Source organism: Pezoporus wallicus, unplaced genomic scaffold, assembly GCF_028554395.1.
Source record: "Pezoporus wallicus isolate ANWC-B61680 ecotype Strahan unplaced genomic scaffold, APGP_CSIRO_Pwel_v1 contig_10810, whole genome shotgun sequence".
NCBI lineage: Eukaryota > Metazoa > Chordata > Aves > Psittaciformes > Psittacidae > Pezoporus > Pezoporus wallicus.
The window spans coordinates 481230-504993 of record NW_026642731.1 but is presented as its reverse complement, the minus strand read 5'-3'; the positions used below and the strand labels follow the sequence as shown (position 1 = coordinate 504993).

At 42.4% G+C, this 23764-nt stretch overlaps 2 protein-coding genes across 13 annotated transcripts in view; one reads left to right on the top strand and one right to left on the bottom strand.

Annotated features, from left to right (window-relative positions):
- NCOA3 (nuclear receptor coactivator 3) overlaps positions 1-8758 on the top strand; it is an 82270-nt gene extending 73512 nt beyond the window's left edge. For 3 of the 6 annotated variants that reach the window (XM_057432145.1, XM_057432143.1, XM_057432144.1), the window contains 7 exons: positions 1662-1833; positions 2587-2883; positions 4051-4155; positions 4636-4861; positions 5078-5252; positions 5766-5907; positions 6915-8758. In XM_057432145.1, the coding sequence (XP_057288128.1) occupies positions 1662-1833; positions 2587-2883; positions 4051-4155; positions 4636-4861; positions 5078-5252; positions 5766-5907; positions 6915-6926 (1129 nt within the window). In that variant the 3' untranslated portion in view covers positions 6927-8758. The remainder of the gene's footprint in view (positions 1-1661; positions 1834-2586; positions 2884-4050; positions 4156-4635; positions 4862-5077; positions 5253-5765; positions 5908-6914) is intronic. The other 3 variants (XM_057432146.1, XM_057432148.1, XM_057432147.1) reach the window with 3 other exon arrangements.
- A 2761-nt stretch (positions 8759-11519) lies between these two features.
- Positions 11520-23764, bottom strand: part of SULF2 (sulfatase 2) — a 147722-nt gene continuing 135477 nt past the window's right edge. For 6 of the 7 annotated variants that reach the window (XM_057432163.1, XM_057432160.1, XM_057432164.1 and 3 more), the window contains exons 13-22: positions 21205-21448; positions 19247-19343; positions 18259-18353; positions 16149-16208; positions 15567-15736; positions 14959-15101; positions 14620-14743; positions 14014-14044; positions 13673-13729; positions 11520-12622 (exon numbers count right to left, since the gene is read on the bottom strand). In XM_057432163.1, the coding sequence (XP_057288146.1) occupies positions 12592-12622; positions 13673-13729; positions 14014-14044; positions 14620-14743; positions 14959-15101; positions 15567-15736; positions 16149-16208; positions 18259-18353; positions 19247-19343; positions 21205-21448 (1052 nt within the window). In that variant the 3' untranslated portion in view covers positions 11520-12591. The remainder of the gene's footprint in view (positions 12623-13672; positions 13730-14013; positions 14045-14619; positions 14744-14958; positions 15102-15566; positions 15737-16148; positions 16209-18258; positions 18354-19246; positions 19344-21204; positions 21449-23764) is intronic. The other variant, XM_057432166.1, reaches the window with a different exon arrangement.

The window sequence follows — 23764 nt, the reverse complement described above, 5'->3', positions numbered from 1 at the left end:
TCTTAGTAGCTAGTGCAGTGCTGTTGTTTCAGCCTCGGAACAACTCTGATAACACCGATGTTTTTAGCTGTTGCTAAGTAATGTTTACTCCGACCAAGGCCTTTCTGAGTCTCATGCTCTGCCAGGGAGGAGAGGAAGCCGGGAGGAAGCAGAGACAGGACACCTGAGCTGAACTAGCCAAAGGGGTATTCCATAACAGAGCAAATCATGCCCAGTATATAAACTGGGGGCAGTTACCCGGAAGGGCTAGATCGCTGCTCGGGTAGGGCTGCATATCGGTCAGCGGGTGGTGAGCAGTTGTATTCTCTTCCCTTGTTATTTCCCTTATCTTTATTAGTATTGGTGGTAGCAGCAGTGATTTGAAGAATGCACAGTGGAGATAACAGGTTGGAGTCAGAATCTGTTTCCATTTCTGCTGTTGCTGTGAATCATAGAATCGCAGAGTGATTTTGGTTGGAAGGCATCTTAAAGCTCGTCCAGTTCCAGCCACCTGCCACGGGCAGGGACACCTTCCACTAGACCCATCCAATGTGACCTTGAAGACTGCCAGGGATGGGTATCCTGGGTTCAGCAGTAGCAGTCATTTTTCTCCTCAGTAGCTGGTGCAGCGCTGTGTTTTTGACTTTAGTCTGAGAACAGCACTGATAACACACCGATGTTTTTAGTTGTTGCTAAGCTATACTTACTCCAGTCAAGGACTTTTCAGTCTCATGCTCTGCCAATGAGGGGCGTGGGAAGCCGGGAGGAAGCAGGGACAGGACACCTGACCCAGACTAGCTAAAGGGTTATTCCATGCCACAGCACATCATGCCCAGTATATAAACTGGGGGCAGTTACCTGGAAGGCCGAGATCACTGCTCATGACGGACTGGGTGTCAGTTGAAGGGTAGTGAGCAATTGCATTGTGCATCACTTGTGTTTGCTTTCCTTTTCCCCTTTTAGTTCTGTGTTCTTTCCCCTTGTTATTTCCCTTATTATTATTGGTGGTAGCAGCAGTGGTTTTGTGTTATACCTTAGTTGCTGGACTGTGCTTATTGCAACCTGTAGGAGTTGCATTCTTTCGATTCTTTTTCCTGTCCCTTCAGGAGCAGGGAGGAAGAAGGGGCAGAGGCGGGGTGTGAGTTTGCAGCTGCATGGTTGAGTTACTGGCTGAGCTTAAACCACAACAATGGGGAAGCCACAGTTTCTCTGAGCAACTTGTGCCAGTCTCACCAACCTCACAGGGAAGAATTTCTTCCTAATATCTAATCTAAATCTCCCCTCTGTCAGTTTAAAACCATTCCCCCTTGTCCTGTCATTGCATGCTTCTGTAAAAAATCCCTATGACGTTGGGTATCTCTTGAGCCAGCTCCACAAAGGCTTTGCTAACAAAGTGAGTCAGTCCTTACGTAGGGAGGCACGGAGAAAAGAAGTGAGAAAATCTGTTATTGTGTCTTTGTGGCACATGCCGAAGCCAGGAGAAAGCATAATCTGTGTGGGCTCAAGGGTACATGGCTGTTGACTGGACTTTTTAGGACCTGAATTAGGGACTTAAGTTCTTGAATCTTACTTCCATCTTCTGGGTGATTATAGTACTTAATCATCTCTAGGGCAATTATTGTATAAAAACTATGTGTTTGCCTTTATAGTCCATAATGGCTGGGATGTTTTTATATTTCTAGACAATTGGTTAGGAGCTCTTTGGATGACCTCTTATGTCCGGCACCAAATATGGAAGGCCAGAATGATGAAAGGGCACTTCTGGATCAACTGCACACCTTGCTGAGTAACACGGATGTCACGGGGCTGGAAGAAATTGACAGAGCTTTAGGAATTCCTGATCTTGTAAACCAGGTAAGTAAACAGAGATTTTGGCCATTTATTTTCCAAACCCCATATTATTGTGTTACTTGAAAAGAAAGTGAAGAAGACCTCCTCGTTTGCTCTGTCTCCTCACTTCTTTGTCTTGGTTTACCTAAATCTGGCTTTGGAAGCATCTACACTGAGTAGTGATTTTCACTGGACAAGCTCAGTATTGATTATCTTTCTTGTGCGTTACAAGAAGATAAAATGACATTTTAGTTCATTGTAATATGTCTTGCGTATAGGGTGTTTTTTTTGAGTGCAAATTATTATAATTCTATAAGCAGAGAATTGTGTTGGGTTTCGTTGGTAAGCTGTTGTCAGCTGAGCTTGGGTTTTGAGATATTTGACTGGCAGTGATGTGTTAGGGAGTAGGAGACTTCTGTCTCCTCCAGTCCTTGAATTTGAATGGCTAGCAGATAAGGAAAAGAAATTCTGTGAATAATATGGAACTTGCTGAAAACCACAAAATCACACTGTCATTTGTACAAATAGAAGTTTAAAAGTGTGATATGGCTTGAATATGCCTGTGTAAGCAGTGTGCAGCAGAACTGAGTTTTAAAGAATTTATTATTATTAATAATTTTTCACTTGTGTGAAGACAAAACCAATAGTTATCTGTCCGTGCTGTGTTCTACCCAAGAAACTATTGGTGGTTGTATGCTGTGTTAGCTTTATTATTTCGTTAGGAATTCCTACTTTAAAAATATACTGCTAGTGAAAACACTTTTGTATCTGTTGAAGGGACAAGCTTTGGAACCCAAACAAGATTCATTTCAAGGTCAGGAATCTTCAGTTATGATTGACCAGAAGCCTTCGTTGTATGGTCAGCCCTATCAAGGGCAAGGGGCAGCAATGCCAGGAGGTTTTAGTAACATTCAGGGACAACAGCCATCCTTTAATTCAGTGATGAATCAGATGAGCCAGCAGAGCAATTTTCCACTCCAAAGTATGCATCCTAGAGCAAACGTGATGAGACCTCGAACCAATACCCCAAAGCAGCTCCGCATGCAGCTCCAGCAGAGGCTTCAGGGGCAGCAGGTAACGTCTTGCTCCTGCATTTACACTTTCTTCTTGTTTCGGAATGGAATCAAGTGCACACTGAATTGTGTTGCTTCACGAGTAGGAAAATTGACATTACAGCAGGTGATTGAAAGGATGGATCTTTCATTTTGACAGTGCCTTTCACACTGAGCACCTAATGGCTGTAGGAGTGAAAGAACTTTTATTAGGACAGTTGTTCCTCCTTCATCAGTCTCCTTAGCTACAGAGGGGACTGGTGCCTGCAGCACACATTACTACTGCTGCTTGCCACAGTTCTCTTGTACGACGCAGCCCTGAATGATCTCTTTATCTCCACGTTCAGATTTAGTGTTTTTTCCTGAATCTCACTGATACCATTAAGCGGGCAGCTGCATTTCTCCTGTTAATCAAATGTTACTTTTTTTTTATTGTTTTCTAACCAGTCATATGGGCTCATTGAAATCAGATTTGCTTTCCATTTATCAGTTTGCTGTTATTTTAGGGTATTTTCTTAGGATGAAAGGTGAGAGAGTAGTTACAGCTGAACAGATCTTAACACTGGGTTAAAGCATTGCTTAAAAAATTGCTGCATGCACTGACTTCCCCATGTGAAGGTGCAGTCCTGATATCCAATACAATGTACAAAGAAAACTTGGAAAACTGAGAGAATGCTGTGTGACACGGAATGGCAATGTTTGATCCTTAGGAAAGTCTGTGTTCTCTCCTGGTTTTCTGTGACAGAAACTCAATATGTATGGCTTTGGAGTTTTGTGAGTGTGAGGGAAGGAAACTGAACTTTATTATTTCAAGCAAAGCTGGTGGCTATACCCTTCTGCCCCAAACATGATTTGGAACAACTAGGTAGCCTGCTGTATATATATATATATATATATATATACATATATATATATATATATATAAAAGTGCTTAAAGAGCACTAATCTCAAGGGAAGATAGAAATAAAGCCAGTTACTGCTGTGCTGTTTGGAGGGATTTTCTTTGTGTGTGTTTGAGCTGCTTAACCAAATAGCTTGGTACTTCAGGTACCTCAAGCAAGGCAAAAATTAACCATTGTGCTTGATGGATTCAAGAGGTCTGTAAAGACTCTCTTCTGGGGGAGTTGCCATTACTTTGTTCAGATATTGGTATTTTGAAGCTAATTGTGCAAAAATGTCTTTTTCCAAGTTTATGAATCAGACCCGTCAAGCGCTTGAAATGAAAATGGAAAACCCAGTCAGTGGTAGTACGTCAGTGATGAGACCAGTTATGCAGCCACAGGTGGGGTCACAGGTAAGTAAGTACACCAACCATCTGAAGCAGTGATTTTTAAATAGGCACGTCTTGTACCTGTCTGTTTAGACCTTGCACCTTCTTGCACTGTTCCACAGCATTCCTTTTTTGTTTTGCTTGCTCCTCTGTACAGTTAAAAAAGTTGGGTTTGTACCTCACTGAGATTTCAGAGGGCTTCGTTCATGAGGACACGCTGCCAATAAGGCGTGCCAGTAGTCTTTTCCATGTAGGATGTGATAGCTAATGTACTTTGTCATTTGTTTAGCACTAATGGCAACTTAATGAAAGCCTTTGTCTGATATTCTGATTTTTTTTTTTTTTTTTTTTTGTACTGGCTGTGGGTTTTCTTATCTTTCTGTTCTGGTAATGGATATGCTGGGACTCAGAGTTAGGAGGTGTGTAGGTGGTTTGATTGACTCTGACACGATTTCATTTGTAAAAGTGTTTTCTAATATGATTTTTCTTTTCTTTGGGGGGTAGCAGCAAGGTTTTCTGAATGCTCAAATGGTGGCTCAGCGTAACAGGGAGCTAATAAGTCATCATTTTAGACAACAGAGGATGGCAATGATGATGCAGCAGCAACAGCAGCCTCAGGCCTTTAGTCCACCGCCAAATGTGACTGCCTCAGGAAGCATGGACAGTGCTTTGACGGGCCCACCAATGCCTCAAGTTCCTTCACAGCAATTCCCCTATCCACCTAATTACGGTACTAGTGATACTGTGGACTTTTTTTGTCTGTCTGTTTTTCTTTTCCCTTTCTTCATCCAAGCTACCTAAATACCAATTGAATTCTGAAATATAGAAAATGCTCTTACAAAATACTTCCTTTTTGCCTTCCCATCATTGCAAGAAAAAAAACACCAACCCTAAAAGTACTAGGTGATGATAACTGAAGTATCTTGTCTCTCCTTCCTTTTTAAAGGGATGAGCCAACAACCTGATCCTGCATTTACCAGAGTATCAAGCCCTCCCAACCCAATGATGTCATCAAGGATGGGACCCTCCCAAAATCCCATGATGCAGCATCCTCAGACAGCAGCAATGTACCAGTCCCCTGAGATGAAGGGCTGGCCATCGGGAAGCATGGCCAGGAGCAGGTGAAGTGCACATTTATAGCCTGTAGGTCAAAAACTGTCTTTGATTGTGTTCAAAATAGAAGCTATGTTAAGTAGCTTGTAGTAGGAAAAGGCTTCAGAAGAGGAGAAAAATAATTGTATCTCTGGTTTCTATATTGCCCTTGTGCCTGCTCTGGTTTAGGAAATTAAATATCTCATGCGTACGTCCATTTATTGATGTTGGACCTCTGCAGTCTTTGGATAATGAAAAAAATAACCTGGGGTAATACAAAAGTTGTCAGTAGTATTATAATGGATGGTGCAGCCTAACAGAGGCCTCCAAAGCCGTCACAGCAGGAAATGCACACACACTTCTGTGTGTTTCTGAAAATTCAGAGTTCCTTTTGGGAGGGGAAATTTCTGTTTCTACATTCAACAGGTATTAGGCAGAAACAAATGTAGAAAATTGTTTTGTCTTTCATGCATTGACAGTGGGTGCAGGGAAGGCAATATCCCAATGTGTAAGGTAACTTTATTTATCCTTTTGTGCTGCAGTTCTTTCCCCCAGCAGCAGTTCAGCCATCAGGCCAATCCAGCAGCATATGGCATGATGCACATGAATGGCAGCAGCGGCCATATGGGACAGATGAATATTAATACCATGCCCATGTCAGGGATGCCTATGGGTCCAGACCAGGTAAGCTGTATGGAAATATGGTTGAAGGGATCTGTTGACTCTCTTCCCATTGAGAACAATTTGCTTCAAGCCATTCCTCTGGTGCAATCCTGTTCTCAGTTGTACTTTTTGTATTTATGTCTGTGAACCTACTATTTGTATGTCTCAAGATACCTCATTTTTGATATTTAAATCAAATCCATTGTTAGCCCAAGCTGTATGCTGTGATTAGATGCTGACTTTGAAGGATCAGAGGTAGGATCAAGGCTTATACCACACAAAGCGTGTTTAAATACTTCTGGAGCCTTGAGAAACCCCAGACAGCAAAACATGGAGATTATGAAAAGCATCTTCAGCAGATGTAGAAGACTCTGTAGAACAGCTTTCACGAGTTGGACCAAGAATCGTGGTAGTACAGTGTTCTCCTCTTGACAGAAACTGCCACTGACACTTACCCTTAAATTCTTTAGAAAACCTTGTGTGTGCATAGGAAGAAACCATGGAAAATTTAGGCCCCTTATTAGAGGGGAAAAATGAGCTAATAACAGTCACTGCAAGGAAGACTTAAATACTGAATATACTTCTGCTGTAATCTTTCCAGAAATTGCCAAGGGATGAGCAATGTAAAACTGAGATAAGCTAAATTTATTTAAGTAGAACATACCTTGTGAAATTTTGTCTAAGGAAGCACCCAAAATAAAATGAGGACTTCTGGGGGATCAGGAAGGTATTGGAGGATTTTGATCTAACAAGTACCTTTGATAAAGTGGGAAAAACAAAGGTGAAATACCAGATTTTCCAACCCCATGTGTCACACAGTGAAGGTACTCAAACAACACGTTTAGGAGGTTTTGGGAGGGTGTTTTTTCTCTATGGATTTATCTCCAAAGTGGAGCACTAAAATGCTGTCCTTGTGCTTAGAAATTGACTGTCAGCACTTTCCCCTTCAAAATGCATTATGTTGATCAGTTTTTTTCAGCAAAGGTGTTTTTTATTTTCTGGTGATTATTTCTCCTTTTCTTTAACAGAAATACTGCTGACACCTATAACCAACCATCTCTTCACACAAGAATGCGCTGTATTAATGATGCACTAGTATTACAAAGCAAAGCTACGCATTCTTCACGGCAACTAACCCTGGCCTTATGGAAACAAGTGGGTTTTCCTGTTTATCACCACGATGTCGTAAGTTAGTTCACTCAAGGGACAAAAGAACCCAAGGCAAAAAAAAACCAACAACTCTACAAAAATGCATTTTAGTAGAAGCAGTGTCTCTTATTACTGTATGTCGTGGTGTACAAAAGAAGGTCATAAATATTCTTGGCGCTCTGCCTCTAGAACTGTGAATTAGGCAGTGGCGAGTTAGCAGATACGATGGGTAGAGTCCTGGTTACCTTATCTAGCCACTGTGGCTACCCACAGCCCTTTCACCAACTACAGGCGGACAGAAGTGCCTGGAGAAGTCACAGTGGTAAGAAGTTTCTGATTTCTCTAGTAACAGTATCTGACAGAGAATGTAGTTCCTAGCCTTGACTCTTATATTAATTCCTGAATATAAATGCTGCTTTTAATCTCTTACCCCGAGTCAGGATTTCCCAAGCAAGGTATTGGTGCAACATGAATTGGCACATACTAGTCCAAAATCCTGTCCTTTGCAGCCACGGGGTAAAAAGAGAGGGTAATAAATTTAAATTATTTAAACACAATTGTGACTAATATTTACATATTGATGTGCAGCTGAGTGCACTTTATGAAAGACTATATAATGGATTAATGCAATATCTTTGATAAGGACTTAATATGAAGGTAAGGTGTACTCATGTTCCTTCTCAAACACAATCTCGTAAGAATTATCTGAAAAGACTGCATAATGTAAGGTTTTCTGTGTAGGAAAATTAGAGCAATAATCCTTCATCTTTTGAAAACAACTTCAGAAAACTCAAGGCAAGGCACTGCAGTCTGAATCAGAGTTTTGCAGTCTTTTTGTGAATAAATTTTGTAAATATGATCTTTAAGATAATGTATTATATATATGACTTTTGTAGGTCACTAACTCATTTTTGCAGAGTTTGTGAAGCTAAATATTTAACAACATTGATTTCTGTAAACTCAGTGTAGTTGAGGTCCAAATAGAATTTTCTTTGGTTTTAATTAAATTTAATGACTTTGCAGCTGGGTGACTTTGGCCCACATCTTTCTCCTCTTTGGTCTTCAACACTTCATTTATTTTTACATCTTTAACAGACACATAGCTTTTTATAAAAGACCAGTTGTTAAATGCTTTCTCCACCTGTGAGCACTTTGTTGCATTTCTTCTTACATAAGGCAAATTGACAAAAAAGGCTCTGCATTGTGAGGTGTTCTGACTTGTCATGACAGTCATGGCTTTCTAGAGTATGTTGCCTTTTCAGTTGATGAATCTCGGTTGTCTTTTTTGGTCAATTTTAATGAAATCTAAATGTTCTTCAGAAAAAGTTTGTCTATTGCAAATGCCTGTTGTTACATGACATCCAGACACCTATACGGATATTAAGCTGCGCTTTATTTAACCAAATGTCTGCACCTCATTGGATTGTTCAATCATAATGAATGTATTTTCTAAGCAGGTTTATCTCGTATCAGTATTTAAGTCTGGTTACAAATGCATTCCTATTACTTGCTGATAGGTTCCCCCCTCATCCCTCTATTTTGGTTCCTTGATACAAAGAGCCCTTTGGAGTTTTTTCAGTTTCAGGCAGTTCCAACAAGTCAAACCCCTCAACTTCCATGAGGGATGACCCAGGAACGCTTAAAATGTGTGGTGCTTTTGTTCTGTTGTTCTCTTGTAATGGAAAACTGACTTCTCCTAAGTGAGTAAAATAACCTAATCTGAGTTCTTGATTGCTTCTTCTTGGACCTGTAAGCAAGAGGTGGGTTTATTGCTCAGAATATTCAGTGATCTTCCATTTTAACAAAGTGACTAACTTTAACTAGAAATATGCTCCGAAAGTTCATCCTTAGCACACAACCAGTTGTGTTCCAAAGGGAATGTAGATTCAGTGGATTTACTTTATGCAACCTTGTCTCTGCAGTTATACTCTGCAGTATACAGGTTAGGGTTAGTATTTATTTGAAATCTTCAGTCCAGTTCATGTGTTTTTTAATGCAAAACTTTTAAAAGCTTAAGCAACTTTTATCTTTCTTATTTCGTAGAACATATCTCTTTGTTAAATGCTGCCTATTGAAGCTGAAAGGCAACAATCCCTTGCTTTTTATATCAAATCAGAGTAGAACAATCTTTATATTTTGTAGTTGTTCATGATATTGATGGAAACTACAAATCCCAGTTGCTTTCATCAGGTGAGCTCTTAGACTATCTACTAATTTATACATCCTGCCCTTCTAGTTCTTTTTAAATGAGTGATTCTATTTATACATCTGTGTATAACTGGTACCTGACTGATTGATATTAGAAAGAACCATCGTTTTCTCATCTGTGTTTAGAATGTTGGCGCTTTCCAGTACTTACTTACTTACTTTTTTGCTGAATCCAAAGATTTTTAGTTTAAACTTGAGTAAGGGGGGGAGAGGGGCGTTTGCTGAAGTGCATCATCTTTCCTGGCAGCACTGATCCTAAATATGACATCAAGCTTGAAAATCTCACTGCAGGAAATAAAACTGACCTGGAAAGCTGTTGACATTTAATCTCTGCCAGTTCTGGTTTGGTTCGATAGCAGCAGATTTTCTGAATGTTTTTAAAAACCAACCTGTGTACCATTTCTCACCAGGAAGAGGACAGTTAGCAAGGACAGCCACCTCTGGTCAGTGCTGCCTCATGAGCATCGTCATGCTACACATCTCTGCTACTCTTTTGGTCACAGAAACATGTTTTTATAGATTCATGTGTAGTGTTATTTTTTGAATCTTGGCCTAAAATACTGCTTTTAAAGTTAGCAAATCAGGACCATTTTTGAGTCATAAGACAAAACTATTTGAATGTTGTACCAATTAGCACATGTTTTATTTTAGAATTTCTGTGCAGACTACCAGATGACAGTAATACAGCAAGATGAAACATGGAATTCTGAGAGCAATATTTAAAAAAATCTCAGGAGAAGGCATACAGTATTGAGAATTGCATTTAAGTTTAGTTTACATGATAAGTATTGCTTGAAATATCTGTATCTTTATTTTGCAAAACAAAATCATGGGACTGATCTATAAAAGAGTTGGTTGTAAGGTATTACTGCTCTTCTGATTTTTGTGTTTGGATGTTAATAATAATGTAAATAAAGGTTTCTATTTAAAATCGGAGCTTGGTGATGCAGTGTTTTAGCTGTCAATACTTTAAGGCTGATAACTGTATCCTGGAAAGGTCAGAGAAAATCCAGTGCTATTACTGAGGAAAGGTGGGTATAGCAAATGATTTAATTCCTAGTTGACTGTAGGAGCTAAGGGAGTGGCAATTGGACCTTGCATCTATGAGACCCGTTTAGCAACTGAAGTTGCAGTGACACCAAGTGGAATTTATGTCTTTTTCAACTTAAAGAGCAGTCTTCAGCAGAGCTGGAGGAGAAGAGGTTAGAGGTTTCCCGTAACTTGGTAAGAACCTACCTTTCACAAAATACCAGCTACACTGCGTCCCCCTTACAAGGCCCAAGGCTCAGGTTTCTGTGTAAGGGACACGGCAACTTCTCAGGCTTACGAGGAGAAGCCACACTGGCCCCGCAGAGACTGCGACAGTCACACCCTCATCTGATCACAGACTACAGGCTGAACACAACAAAAAGGTAAATGCAGGTTTGTCTCAATCTAAGCCAGTGTTCTCTGTGCATACTCACAGGGGATGGCAGACAGCAAGTGCCTTTCTCTGGAAAGCAGCAGATCTGTTTCTACTGGTGAGTTTAAATTCAGTATTCTTTATTTATTTGTATAGACCTCAGCATCTAGGAGATGTTTCTGATAATCCATGAAATCTGTAACATGTCAAGAAACCAAATCTGTGGCTGGATTCAGACAATTGTATATTACTTAGATTAAACAAAAATAAAAATCAAAACCTGGGAAGCAAGTTTTGGGAAGTGTGTTTGACTTAGATGTGATACAAACAGAAGCTCCAGCCTAGCTTTACTGTCTAACACATCCAGTGAAAGACCCCAGTGCCACTTTTTGGAGTGAGGCTTTTTCCTCCGTTCCTAAATTCAAGTATATTTTTAGTCTGGGGGTGTGGTATCAGAGATCTGTGTCCCTTATGAAGTAATCCCACTTGAATTTCCTGATGTGCAAAGCCAGGCAGGGTTTCAGAATCATGTCTGTGGTGGTGTATCTTTACACGGTGTTTCTGGAAGTGCAAGTCAAATCTGTGGTTTGGAAATAAATACCTCTTTGTTAAGAGTGAAGGCCACAGTTGGTCGAGTCTGTCACACGAGCTCCCTCCTGCATGTGCCTTGAAAACAGCAGGTTAACATGAAAAACGTATAAATACAAATATCACCTCTAGTGCCTGTACTACAATGTATTTAATAACGTCTTTATGAAAATACTCAAGTAGCCTCTGTACACTGTGCTTCTGTAGTAAAATGATGGGGTGTTCCCTTTAAAAGCCTTTAAACAGTAACTGTTGTTCAGAACATCTACTGATTTGTAGACTAAACTCTTAACTAGATTATTCTTTATTGGCTACAAGTATTGAACTTCTTGGAGCTGCCTTTTTAAAAATAAATGTCAAAATTACACTACCAAGCAAATGCTTCCTCAAAGGAACTGTTTTGGTTTTGAACATACAATATAATATTACCACATAAAAAAACTTCATACAAATCCAAGTTCATTAAATTTTAAGATGTACATTTACTGAAATTTTTCAGTACTTTAAAAACGGAGAAATCCTGAAATGCACTATGTGACATGAAGTGACAGTTGGAGAACTGGTGTGTGGGCATTCCACTCTTTTTATTAACAAAATTCTTCATAACCTGAAGGAATTTCTTTTCAAACAGTATATTGAGCAATATTTACATAACCCCTCCAAAATCTGGCGTCCTCTTAGTCAAGATTTTCCCTAACATTCCTAGAGGTGGCAATAGGATGTACAAGTAGGTGTGGAACTAAAATGTATCCTCAGAGGGAAGTTGAGAAATACCATGGTGTTGAGAATGTTCAGTGCTGCTCCCTTCAGTTCCTGATTCTCTTCCAAGTTCTTTTTCATCATCTCCAGTTAGAAGCAAGTGTGTTCACGTTTTCTAAATGTTGCTTTAGAGTTGTACTTGGCTTTGAAGTCTCTCTCATGACAACTGCTGATACAGGTGAACTGAAGCGTGGTTTAAGTGTACATCCGCTGTCCCTGCGCACACTGTGCGCTGGGGCGGGAATCCTCTCTGGGATGTAGCTGTGTTTCCTTTGCTGTCAGTTCCTGGATCAGTGTTAGTGGTGTCATCTCAAAGTAAAACGCCTTGTGAAGCAGGTGAGGTATAATCCAAAGCAAAAAGCAGGTACAATAGTGGATTTCAGAGACCTGTATTTCTGACAGCATTTCCCATCATTTCACTGCAGGTATTTAGTTCACTCACCAGTGCAAACATTCTATCTAGTTCAGCCTCAAAGTTTATCCAGTCCTCCAGGTTAATGTAATTCTCTCTGAAGTCACACACGTTGTCATTTAGTCTGTACATGGACTCAAGTTCTGGCCAGTCTGTATCCTCATGGAGGTGCAGCACTTGAGGGAGGTTAGCCCTCCCAGCCTTCCCACAGCTGTCCTCTGAAAAACACAACAGAACATGATTTAGTGTCCTTCTAGGAGGAAGTAGTTAGATATTTGTCATGGTTCCATGCAGGAAAAAAACAACTGAAACACATTATGGACCCCTTCTAAAACTTACAGCAGGTATATCACAGAAACAGTCCAACTATATCTGAAACTTCACCCCGTACAAAACTTGTATCTCAGAAATTCTTACTTTGTTTTAGTTCTAAAGTCAGTCTTGGGTCTCTTCAACTAACGATAGTACCACTAAATGAGCAAATCCTCTCTGGCAAGTTGGGATTGCTGGGCTGTGCCTATTGAGGTATCTGTGCATCTCTTTTCGCTGCACAATTGGAGAGCACCTCATGATTTTTAAAGAGCTGATGGTTCAACCATCTTCTGAAGAGGAGATTCAGAGACAATAACTGGCATGGCAAAGGTCACTTTTTCACATCTTTAAACGTGTATCTCACCTTTGGACGCTGGCAAGTTGAAAACAGTATTATCAAATCTTAAAAGGTAGTTAAGTGAAGTGAATAAAAAGCAAACTTAGATTTTAGTATGATGTCAGAATAAAACAAAACCAAAAGGTACGGATCTGTCTTGTAGTCTACTCCCTGTTCTAACTTGCACTTTGCTGTGGTTGGATAAATAATAGCAAGAAAATACATGATTCTCTGAGAAATCAGTCAGTTTTGTTCTTTCTGGATGGTGTGAAAGACCACGAGGCAGCTGCTACAGATTTGCATTTAGACAAAATCAACATAATGGTCTGAAATTTTGAATGACAATCATAACTGTGTTCTTGAGCTGAGCATCCACCTTTGCTTATTTGCCCTTGCTCTTGATGCTCCCAGAACATGCACCAAGTGTTTCTGTACAGCAGTAGTTGACTGTATGGTAGCACTATCATACTTCCTGTACAAGGTAGAGGATTTCCCATTTAAGCATTCCAGAAGAAGAGATGATGATGTTGAAAGTGGTGTTGCATGCAAGGAGAGAAAGGAAGGGAAGGTAGGTAGGTAAGTAAAAGCCAACGCTTTCTGTGAACTGCTCCCAACTCACAGTGACTTGGCAGATGATGGTCTCTTCACATCTGGCCACTTTCGACGCTGAAACTGCCTAGTTTTCAAGCAGCAAAAGGAGAAAAAAGTTAACCATCACCAAGAAACCCACCAGCACTACAGTCTGAAAGCGAGGAAAGAAGAGTTTAGCCTGAATTTTGACTATAAAGATCAGAACATGCTGTGACATTGAAACAGAAACGGCTCCAGTGTTTCCAAGTAACTGGGGTGGAAAGATCTCACAACTGCCATTCCAGGCAGTGTCCATCCATGAGGTTGCTGATCCCACCCCTATATCTTTTGGCAGGAAGGTAGTACTTAAAGAATAATAATTTAATATACCTGTACTGCTCATAGCTTCCATCTTTAAGTCCTAGGTGAAGAAAAATTAACAGTGTTACTAACCATTGCCTGCAACAGAGTAAGGTATCAGGTAACGTGCAACTTAAACCAGACCTAAGAATATTAACAGATTATCATCCATTGCCTTGAGAAATATTTCCATACATGGTAACTGGAGCTTTAATTCTCACATTTAATCCCTTATTGCAGGCAAAAGAGGTTGTAAACTGGGAAAGGAGTCTTGAAAACTTTTCTGTAAATGACTTTCAGTGGTGTCTGATCTCAAAACATACAGCTCTGGGTGCTGCAGGTACTAAATAAGACCAATATTATACTTTGGGCTTTGGTGGACTTGGGTTTTGTTCCTTCCTCATCTCTTTGCCCTGCATCTCAGCGGTACTCATTACTAACCTATTTCAGTATTGTTCTTAATTTAAGAAACATTACCTCAAACTGAACAAATACAGAAGCGTGAGCATGCAGCCACCAGCCCCAGCAGGACACTACCAGTATAAATGAATATTAAAATCCTTTTGACTGATGCGAAGTTTCATAACAGTAAGTAAGAAAGAGCCCCATTTTGAGTGTGCTAGGAGAGGCACGTACCCAGATCCATGTTCCTGGTTCTTGGATTGCACTGTTTATACCCTTTGCAGCTTCTCAGTTCCATGAGCTGGACATGTAGTTGATTGAGAATGTCTCTATCTAGTGTATTCACTGCGTTAATTAGCTGCAATAAATGAGGATTCTCATTAGTAACTGCTGTTCTCTAGTATCTTTCTTATATGGAATATACATGGTTTATCTGTGACAGGAGAGAAGCCATATCATGCTACATTAAATGAATTAGGCCTTTGCTACGTCCTCCACCATTACCATGCCAGTTCAATTTATCATCAATAAGGAACAATGATGTATTTCTTGAGCTGTTCTCTGATCGGGTACCTGATATGGATCAGTGTTGAGATCAAAATACTCCAAAAATCCAGTAGCAAATTCACAAAATAGGAAGTTGTGGGTCTCGTTGATTGTCCTCAGGCACCAGTACGTGTTGTTGTTGGCGCTGGTACAGGCACAGAAAGGGCCCACTGCAAATTGAAGAGTTGCAAAGACATGAGCTACACGCTGCTGGCTTTAGCGCTGTTTATGATGCCTTTCCGTTTATGGTTTACTCACAGACAGTTACTCTCCCTCCCACTCCTGAGCTCTGAAGTACAGAATGACTTCTGGCATCAGCTTCTTGTTCTGTGCATGCCTCAGTTGGCAAGGTGCTTCCCCTGGCTTCTCTGGAAACATTCCAGACAATGAGATCCTACACAAAATTGTCCTGTTCCCAGCATCATCTCTAAGGCTTGTATTAGCAGTTGGTTTTCTTTTTAACTCGGTTGCCGTTTGTGCAAGGATAACACTAACGCTGGAACAGATTATTTACTATGAGGAAGGCTTCATGGCTTTGGCTACAGAACTTAGAGCGGTAACTTCTACTAGCCCAGCATCCTAGCCCAGCCTAGCCAGTACCCGCCTGCCCAGTACGTAGTTTAAAGCATCCTTACGTGTCCACAGGGGAGCAGTTTGCCAGTGCTGGTTGTCGTGGGTGAAGCAGGTCAGACCAGGCATGCTGCAGGTGTCATTGTTCTTTATTCTCTTAAGCAGTTTGCGCAGCTTCTTCTTCCGCCTTTGCTCTCGAAGCAGCCACAGCCGGTCTTTCTCCTGTAGGGCTTTCCTGCACACAGGACACAGGAGGTCATTTATACTTAGACACACCAAAAAATAATGAAGCAGACAGATAATAAATAAAGAATGAACCAGTAGTTTTTAATTAAATGGCTTCCAAATGGCTCTGGATATGACTCCACAATTCAATGGCACAGATAAAAACCAATTAAGCCAAAAGAGCTTATAGGCTTGTCTGACATCTGTGCTGTGGCATTTCCCACACCAGGAATCTTACCTCAGAATTCACAAGCATTTCAACATGGGCTTATGTTCCTTCACAGGTTTTTGTGTGTTTCTTCTTTTTAATACAGGACAAATGAAATACTACTGCTTTTACTCAGTTTGTAACTGGTGCGCATGGACAATGTGGTAATAATGTCTTTGCATTTCCTCTTTCAAAGGAACAGACGTTCACTTACTTGAAAGGATGAAGACTAGATCCCTTGTGCCTCAGTTTGCTTTTGTGTTTGGAATGGTAACTGGAAAATAAAAATAGCATGGATGATGAACAACAGAAAAGCAACTGCTCCCGTTTGTACCACCCCATCACAGTGCAGCTGGAGCAGATTGAAGCCAGTGTCACTTCTCCCTTTAATTTATGCCCCAGCCCTGGCAGAAGTGCTCCGGGACAGGTTGGACATGGCTTTGAGGAGCCTGGTCTAGCGGCAGGTGTCCCTGCCCGTGGCAGAGGGTTGGAACTGGTGCTCTTCAGTCTCCCTTCTACCCCAACCATTCTTGTGATTCAATGAACCCAAAGCGGCCTGGCCACACCGGCTCAGGCACTTCTGAGCCTTGTGCCGCTTTCTTTCCCTAGCTCGTTTGGGCACAGCGACACCTGGTGCTCCAATCCTGCATTGCAACGGGTGTCCTCAGAATCCAGCTACAATTTTCGATTTTAGTTGTCATTGGTTCTTGTTTCCCTACACGAGGCAGATAAAAGCAACGGCTTTATAATTTAGTTACAACATTTCCTCAACTGAACAGTCGTGGTTAGTACAGGGGATAAAATGAGAGCTCACACCACCGTCATGTCATTTTCCCTCTGAATGAATTTAAAATACCAGCTGTACTTCATAGGGTTGGTTTTTTCCTCCATTGTTACCAGCTAGAATTTCCAGGAAAACTTTAGCAAGATACACGGAGCTGTCCCAGCAACAGCAGAGTCTGACCTGCTGTGAGCAGACATCCCCATCCTAGCTGGGCGGCTCTACTGCTTTGGCTCTGTCTGCAGAAACTCCTACAAGATTTTGTAGAACTTTCCTTTCTGTGCAATTTCCAAGGTTAAAAAAAGACAAAGCAGCTTCAGTCACTGGCACCACCCTCTGACCGATGAGGTTACTCCCCACACACATCAGCAAAGACAAACTAAGTTCAGTGAATGTTATTTTCTAAAGAGAACTTCAGAACTCAGCAAATGGTCAGACTAAAATTCCCTTCAAACCAAAATGAATCCTTTAAATTATGAATGCTCCTGGCAGATTGAATACATTTAATCCACACAGAAAATTAACAAAGATTATTAAAGAACTGGCTTCAGTCTATTTTTTGTCTCTCACACACCCTGGTTATTGCAGTATGTCCTGGGTTCAGCAGTAGCAGTCTGCAGTCTGCTGCTGCATGACTGCTACTGCTGAACCCAGGACACAGTAACAAATCCTAAATGCTAAAACCTGATTCAGTGCAATTCTGCAAACACTTAAAACATCTATAACTGAAATGATTAACTTCATTATGCACCTTAACAACGCTCTGCGCAAATGTTAAGTGCTTCCTGTATTGGGCCTGAGAAATGTAGCATTCTTGAAATTTACTATAAGCCATTCACCATAACAATAGCTTCATCTTTACAGCGTGTATTAAATAAACTCAGTGTTAATACCAGTGTAAAGCAGTGGGTTATAAGATGATAATGTTAACTTTTGGGAGATTTGCCATTTAGAATACTACTGATTTCATTTTACACCCTTTTTTGCCATGGGTTCTGTGTATGGGTTGGCCTAACCCCAAAAATTACGTTCTCCATATTTTAGTGGCCTGTTGCTGAAGCTGTATTGCAGAATCCACATGGACTACACCCACCATGTACCTCATGTCTGTAAAGTATGAGGTCTAGGGACTTAACAGCTATGCTCAAAACCTCATTCTCTTATACCAGTGACAGAAAGAAGTGGCATCTGAGGAGGTAACACATCCAGCCCTGAAAAACCCAAATGGAAGAAATTCCCCCATCTTCCCACACCGTTATCCCACATGCTTTACACACCCTTCTTTTAAAAGGGATCAGTGTTAACTCTGCTCCATATTGACAAATTGCCCTTGTTGAAAGCCAGATTTCAGGAACAAACCCACAGCTTAAAATAAACTCCTGCCTGGTGGAGGTGGGCTTTGTACTCGTGCTGCGTCCCAGCTCCCCAGAAAGCACTACGCGAGCGCAGTAAGTAGGCAGCCACTTAACAGAACAGACCCCGATCTCTCCTGTGACAACAAACAGTTGCACCCTACAAACGATGACTCTGAAGTGCACAATACCTCATCCTGTTACAATCGCACTCCTCCGGGCGCTTCTTCTTCAGGTGGCCTCTCACCTCCCTCAGGTTTTTTATTTTGTTTTGCAAAGTTTCAATCTAAACCAAAGCAAAGACACAGTGAAACCAACACAGCCCCATTCAGTCTTAGCCGGACCTGCTCCAGCCCATTCTTGTGTCACCAAATGCTTTCTCTTCACCTCCTTCCATGACTCCCACCGCTGACAAACAGATTATCCACCTTTCCAAAAGGCAACTGCAGCAGGAGGAAGCCTCCTTGGCACCTTTTGCTGCTGGGATTACTGCCTGTGACAGCAGAACATGGCACTGGGAATGTGGGGAGACAGCCTCAGGCAGGCGGCCACTGCTGGTTCCACTGTGGCTCCTGCTCTTGTGCTCTACAGCACATGTGCAAGGGGAGAAATTTTAATGACAAAGATGTCAATGAAGTTTTACAGGGAGATTTCATAGGGCAAAGCATCTTCTGGGTCTTCATATTCACAAGCCTAAAACCAACCAATTCCATTCCAAAGTGCAAGGGTTACGGAAAACACAAGCAAGCAAAATAAACCTGGAAGCACCGAAACCACTGAAGCTCCCTTTTCCTTGGCCTTCCATTTGGCAGCTGAAGGTGCACTGGGGAGCAGGGCTAATAAGATGTGAAAAAGATCCAGATGAAATTTTTCCCAGGATGGGGACACTTTATAACTCTCTCATTTATCTCATAAGGCTTCTGAGATGTCTCAGCTCTCCCCTCAGCTGCAGCGCTCTCCTCCACCCAGCATCTTGTCTTCACAACCTTGTAACAACAATTCATTATCTCTGAACTATCTATCCTGAAATCAGCCAGCAAGGTCACAAGGTCCCAGGGAGGGACAAAGACACCCAGAGGCAGGCACCCAGACACACACAGTCTGCATGATCCTGTCAGCCTTAGAAATCCAGGCTAGAAAACCCCACCCTGCAAAGGCACAACTGTGACCACCACTGACCTCGTGGTCAATGTGGAGTTTATGGTCCTTCCAAGCTTGCAGTGACCTGTACAGATCTGTGTCGCACTGGACGGTGTCATTCTCCAGGATATAGCACCTTGGCAGGGAAAAGCAAACAATGATCATTATAGTGGCTACACACAGACATCATGAACAGCTGGTTTAATAACACAGCTCCAGGAGAGATGAGAAGCCAGATTGGAAATGACATGCAGAATTCAAAACAGCAATGTTCATTCAGGAGAAGCAGGGTGTGCTGTGAGTCAGGGAAGGGGTTTGGGGTTGAGTTGCCATGGAAATTTGTCAAGGAGAATATTCCTATCCAGCAGGACCTGTTGGCTGCTTCATTCCTGTATGGAAATCGTGCTGCGCAGAGATCTTGCTTATTCATTAGGCTGCTACATAAACAATCTCTAGTAAGTAGCAAGCACTGAAAGCATTATTCCAAAGCAATTTCCCGGGGCATGATTAAGTGATGAGGGGATGAGAGGTAGGGCAAGGATGAAGTACTTCTTCAGAAGAGGTATTACTGCACCAGAAAGGGGGGGAGGGGGGAATAGAAATTTTGCTGTTTCCTATAAAAAGGATAATTTTTTTCAGAGATATTTCCTGACTTCAAAGGCAGGAAATCCTCTGACAATTCCTTATTTTTAACCAGCTTCCATCGTAATCCAGGATTTACACTTTTTTTCAAAACCAAACACTGATAAACCCAAGAAACAACCACCCCCCCGAAGGCCCCCAAACCAACCCAAAACCAAGCACTTGACAGATTTACCCGACAAGTTAACAAATACCATGTGCTCATTTTGAATGCTTGTTTCAATTAAAGCTGAGCACTTTCAATACTCCTTTATGTTCTTTACACGACCTCAACCCATGTTGTCCCACTGCCACCCTTCCTTCAGGTGTTCTGGGGAGTTCTCATGTATTATGCACAATGTTCCTGACAGCTCCTTCTATGGGTTTGGGATTCACCCACTAAAGCAGCAGAAAGTCAATTTAACTTCTTCCAGAGGAAAAGCACAACTATTGCTTTATGAGTGCTGAACACTCCTGAGAGCTGGGGTAAGAGGCCCAGTTCCCTGGTGAGAATCTCCCCAGTGCACTTCCTCATATTAGGGAGTCTCTAACCCTGTCAACCCTTTGACGAAGTCAAATGGAACCCACCCATTTCCACAGAGCTAACTGGCTCCAGCACGTTTCCATGAGCAAGTCATTAAACAATTTAATGCATTTAACAATAACTGGTGGGTATCCTGATAAATGACAAGCAGAAACGGTGCCTAAACCAATAAAGCACAGCTGAAGACACATCAGCCCCTAGACTTGCACACTGAGCAAAAGGTTTTTAACTATTAGTGTCCAGACATTTCCCCCACCTTTCTCAATCCGTTTCATTTCCCCGTGCTCCCGGTCTCCCCAGCTTCATTCATAATACCCATTTTCCTTTCCTAGCACTGCCCTGCAGGAAGCTGCAAGAGGCTATTTCCTCCCTGAGGATCAGTTTGGTGTTTGAAATACAAACCAGTGTATGAAATACAAAGAATCTCACGTCTCAGCGACATGAGCCTTTGCTCCTCAGGCAGGCCAGGGGACCCACTGCACACTGGGTCCATGGATAGAGCCTTTCCTGGTTTCACACCAGGGTACACACAACTGCTGCCACCTTTTGCTTGTCCTCACTGGAAGCATGCATTGCTCAGCCACTGTGCACTCCAAAGTGCAGGAGACACAAAAGCACTGCTCTAGCTCTTCAGAAGCTTCCTGCTCCTTTGTACGTGACAAAGTTAAACCACAACCGAAAGCTGATGTACAGATGAGAATAAGAATTTTACAGAAGCTGGACCGGGTATCCAAAAGGGACACAAGATGCTGATCACAAGCTCACACACCCGTTTCTGCAAAGCAGCCACTAAGGCAGCAAAAGCTTTTAGAAACACACCACGTGCACTCACCTGTGGGTCACTTTTATCAGGTTAGGGGCTGCATACTCTGCAATGCCACCGGTGCCGCTGTACTCCCCCATGTCTTTATCTTCCTCCTCACGAAGAGCAGCCCTCTGCATCCTGTGCCTCTTGGAGATGTTTCTTGGTATGACAGGTTGGTAGCCATCCTCCAAACCCACATTATAAACAGCTCCATCCAGCTCAACAGCTACAGAACGAATAGAGCGATTCCGGACATAGCCTGGTTTGTATTCTGCATGGAAAAGCAAGTGAAGGGATTAAGAGGAGGAGAAACATCATGTTACAATTTGGTCCTCTTTGTTGGTCTGGGGAAGAAAAAACAGCCCATACTGTTACATTCACAATTAACTGGATGACAAATGGTGCTTCTTGCAGCTGCCCTCTGAGCCTGCTGCCCCATTACCTTTTGTAGGGTTAGACACATACCCTGGGGCACGAGGAGAGGGCAGATATAACGCAAACGCACAAGGATGGCTGAGGGGAAAGAAAACGTCCTTGCCTCGTACCACTTCGAGAGCAACCCACAGAGGCTCTGCTCTTCCCCGCACAGTCACTAGATGGCAGTCACGCCTTAGCAAGTAACCGCGACAGTCACGACTGCAAGGCCTGAGGTCACCCCTTCAGAGCAGCTCTCTTCTGTTTTCTGCTCTTCACCGCACAAAGCTCCACACAAGGATTCCTGCAGCACTTTCCTGAGGTTGTCCCAAGCACTCCCAGTGTTCAGCCTGAGCCCAATTCTGTGCTCATTTTTCGAAGTAAGACGCTTGACTGTCCGAGGAGGGATTAATATCCGAACCTTTCCTTCTAGCCACATCCAATTCTTTTCTTTCCAAGTGTGTTCCCAATGCGCAAACCAGTCAGTCTCTACACAACACACCACCCTCCAGTGCTGTGCACTCCTGCCAACTTTGCCTCTGCACTTGCAGCCCGAAGGCAGAAGGCAACATTTGCTATGAATTGTCACTACACAGCAGGAGATTCTCACTCATCTTTCCCCCATCATTGCTTTCCAAAGTTCTCTGACCCAGCCCAAATCCCCAGAGCTCCTCTTCTGTTTGGTCTGGAGTAATGCAAATGTATATGGTTATGGAGTCTAAACCCATACCTAAACTTCCCTGCTGTATGACAGGGTCCATCTCTGACCTTATTTCCTGCTCACTGCCCATGACTGCTGAGTCACTCATTGCAGTAAGCATAATCACCTCCTTGCTTGACAAAGAGGTATAGATTAAATACCATCACCTCACTTTTCCCTGCCCAGTGCCTGGGTCTTTGCTCTGTACATGAGGCTTGGAGCCATCTAAGGCACTGCTGGAAACAATGGAGTCCCGTGGCGCTTCCAGTCACCTCTCCTTTACACAGAGCTGAAACCCATCACACATCCCACCAGACAGGACCTCCTTATCCAAGCTGTAAGGGGAAAATTCTACCAATGTGCCAACTGCAAAAAGCAAACTTTCTTGCAATCCCGAACTCCACAGAAAAGCCAGCTTTCTCTCTGAGATGATCTCCCCAGCAAAACAAGCAGAGAAAAAAGAATGGGAGACAGAACAACCTACACTGACAAAAGACATATTCATGTCAACTGGAATGCTTTGGCATTAATGCAGAGTGACTTTGTTCAAGAAGCCCCCATTAATTCCAAATAGAGCACAAGGTCTCAAGAGCCATTTTGCAGACTGTGGGAAGAGAAATAAACATCTCCTCCCACCTGAATTTGGTCCAAACACTATATTCTTGTCAGCGCCACACACAGAAAGTGGAACACCAGCTGGATTGTCTGGCTTTGCACATTTTCCACCTGTGGTTCAGAGTTTATTGCTGATATTAAGCCAGGTGAGTCACTGCTGAAGGGAAAAAAAAACCCAAAAGACCAACCCTATTTCAGGCACCCATTCAGGAAACATTTGACTAAATGAGAAGGAAACTCCCATCTTTTCAGAAGTAGGAGGAAGTTCCAAAAAGCTACACCCTAACAATTATATTCGATGTATAAACTCCCACTTCTTTAATTGTTCCCTCATTTCATCTTGTTAAGCTCAGCCAACTCACAATTTACCTTCCCTCCAAGTCTAATAGACCAATCCAGCATGCTGGACCTCAGCAGATACCTGCAGGGAACTGCCGTCTGCACACGTCCCTGCAGAACCGAAGCCAGGAGTTCCTCCTCCCCTGCAGCCAAACCAACCCAGCCTCCCAACCAACCGATTGCTCTGCAGTGGGGCAGCTCCAGTGGGTCAGGAAGGACTTGGTGGATCGCCGCCTCCAACGTGCTCCCCCCAGTGCTGACTCAGAGCTGCCCCTAGAACCAAACTCCATCGTTTTCACAGGAAGTGGTTAGAATACTTAATAAAATCAATACTCATCTGTGCTGGGCTCTCCCACCTGCAAAGTGCACTGCAGGCATAAATACCAGCCTCTAATGACTTATTAGTCAATCCTCCCCCAGGTTTAAGTTTTCCTCTCCAATTCATTACCTGGGTACACAGGCCACAAATAAAGCAGATCTGGGGCTCTTAAATATTTGGCCCAAAGCACCTCTACTCCC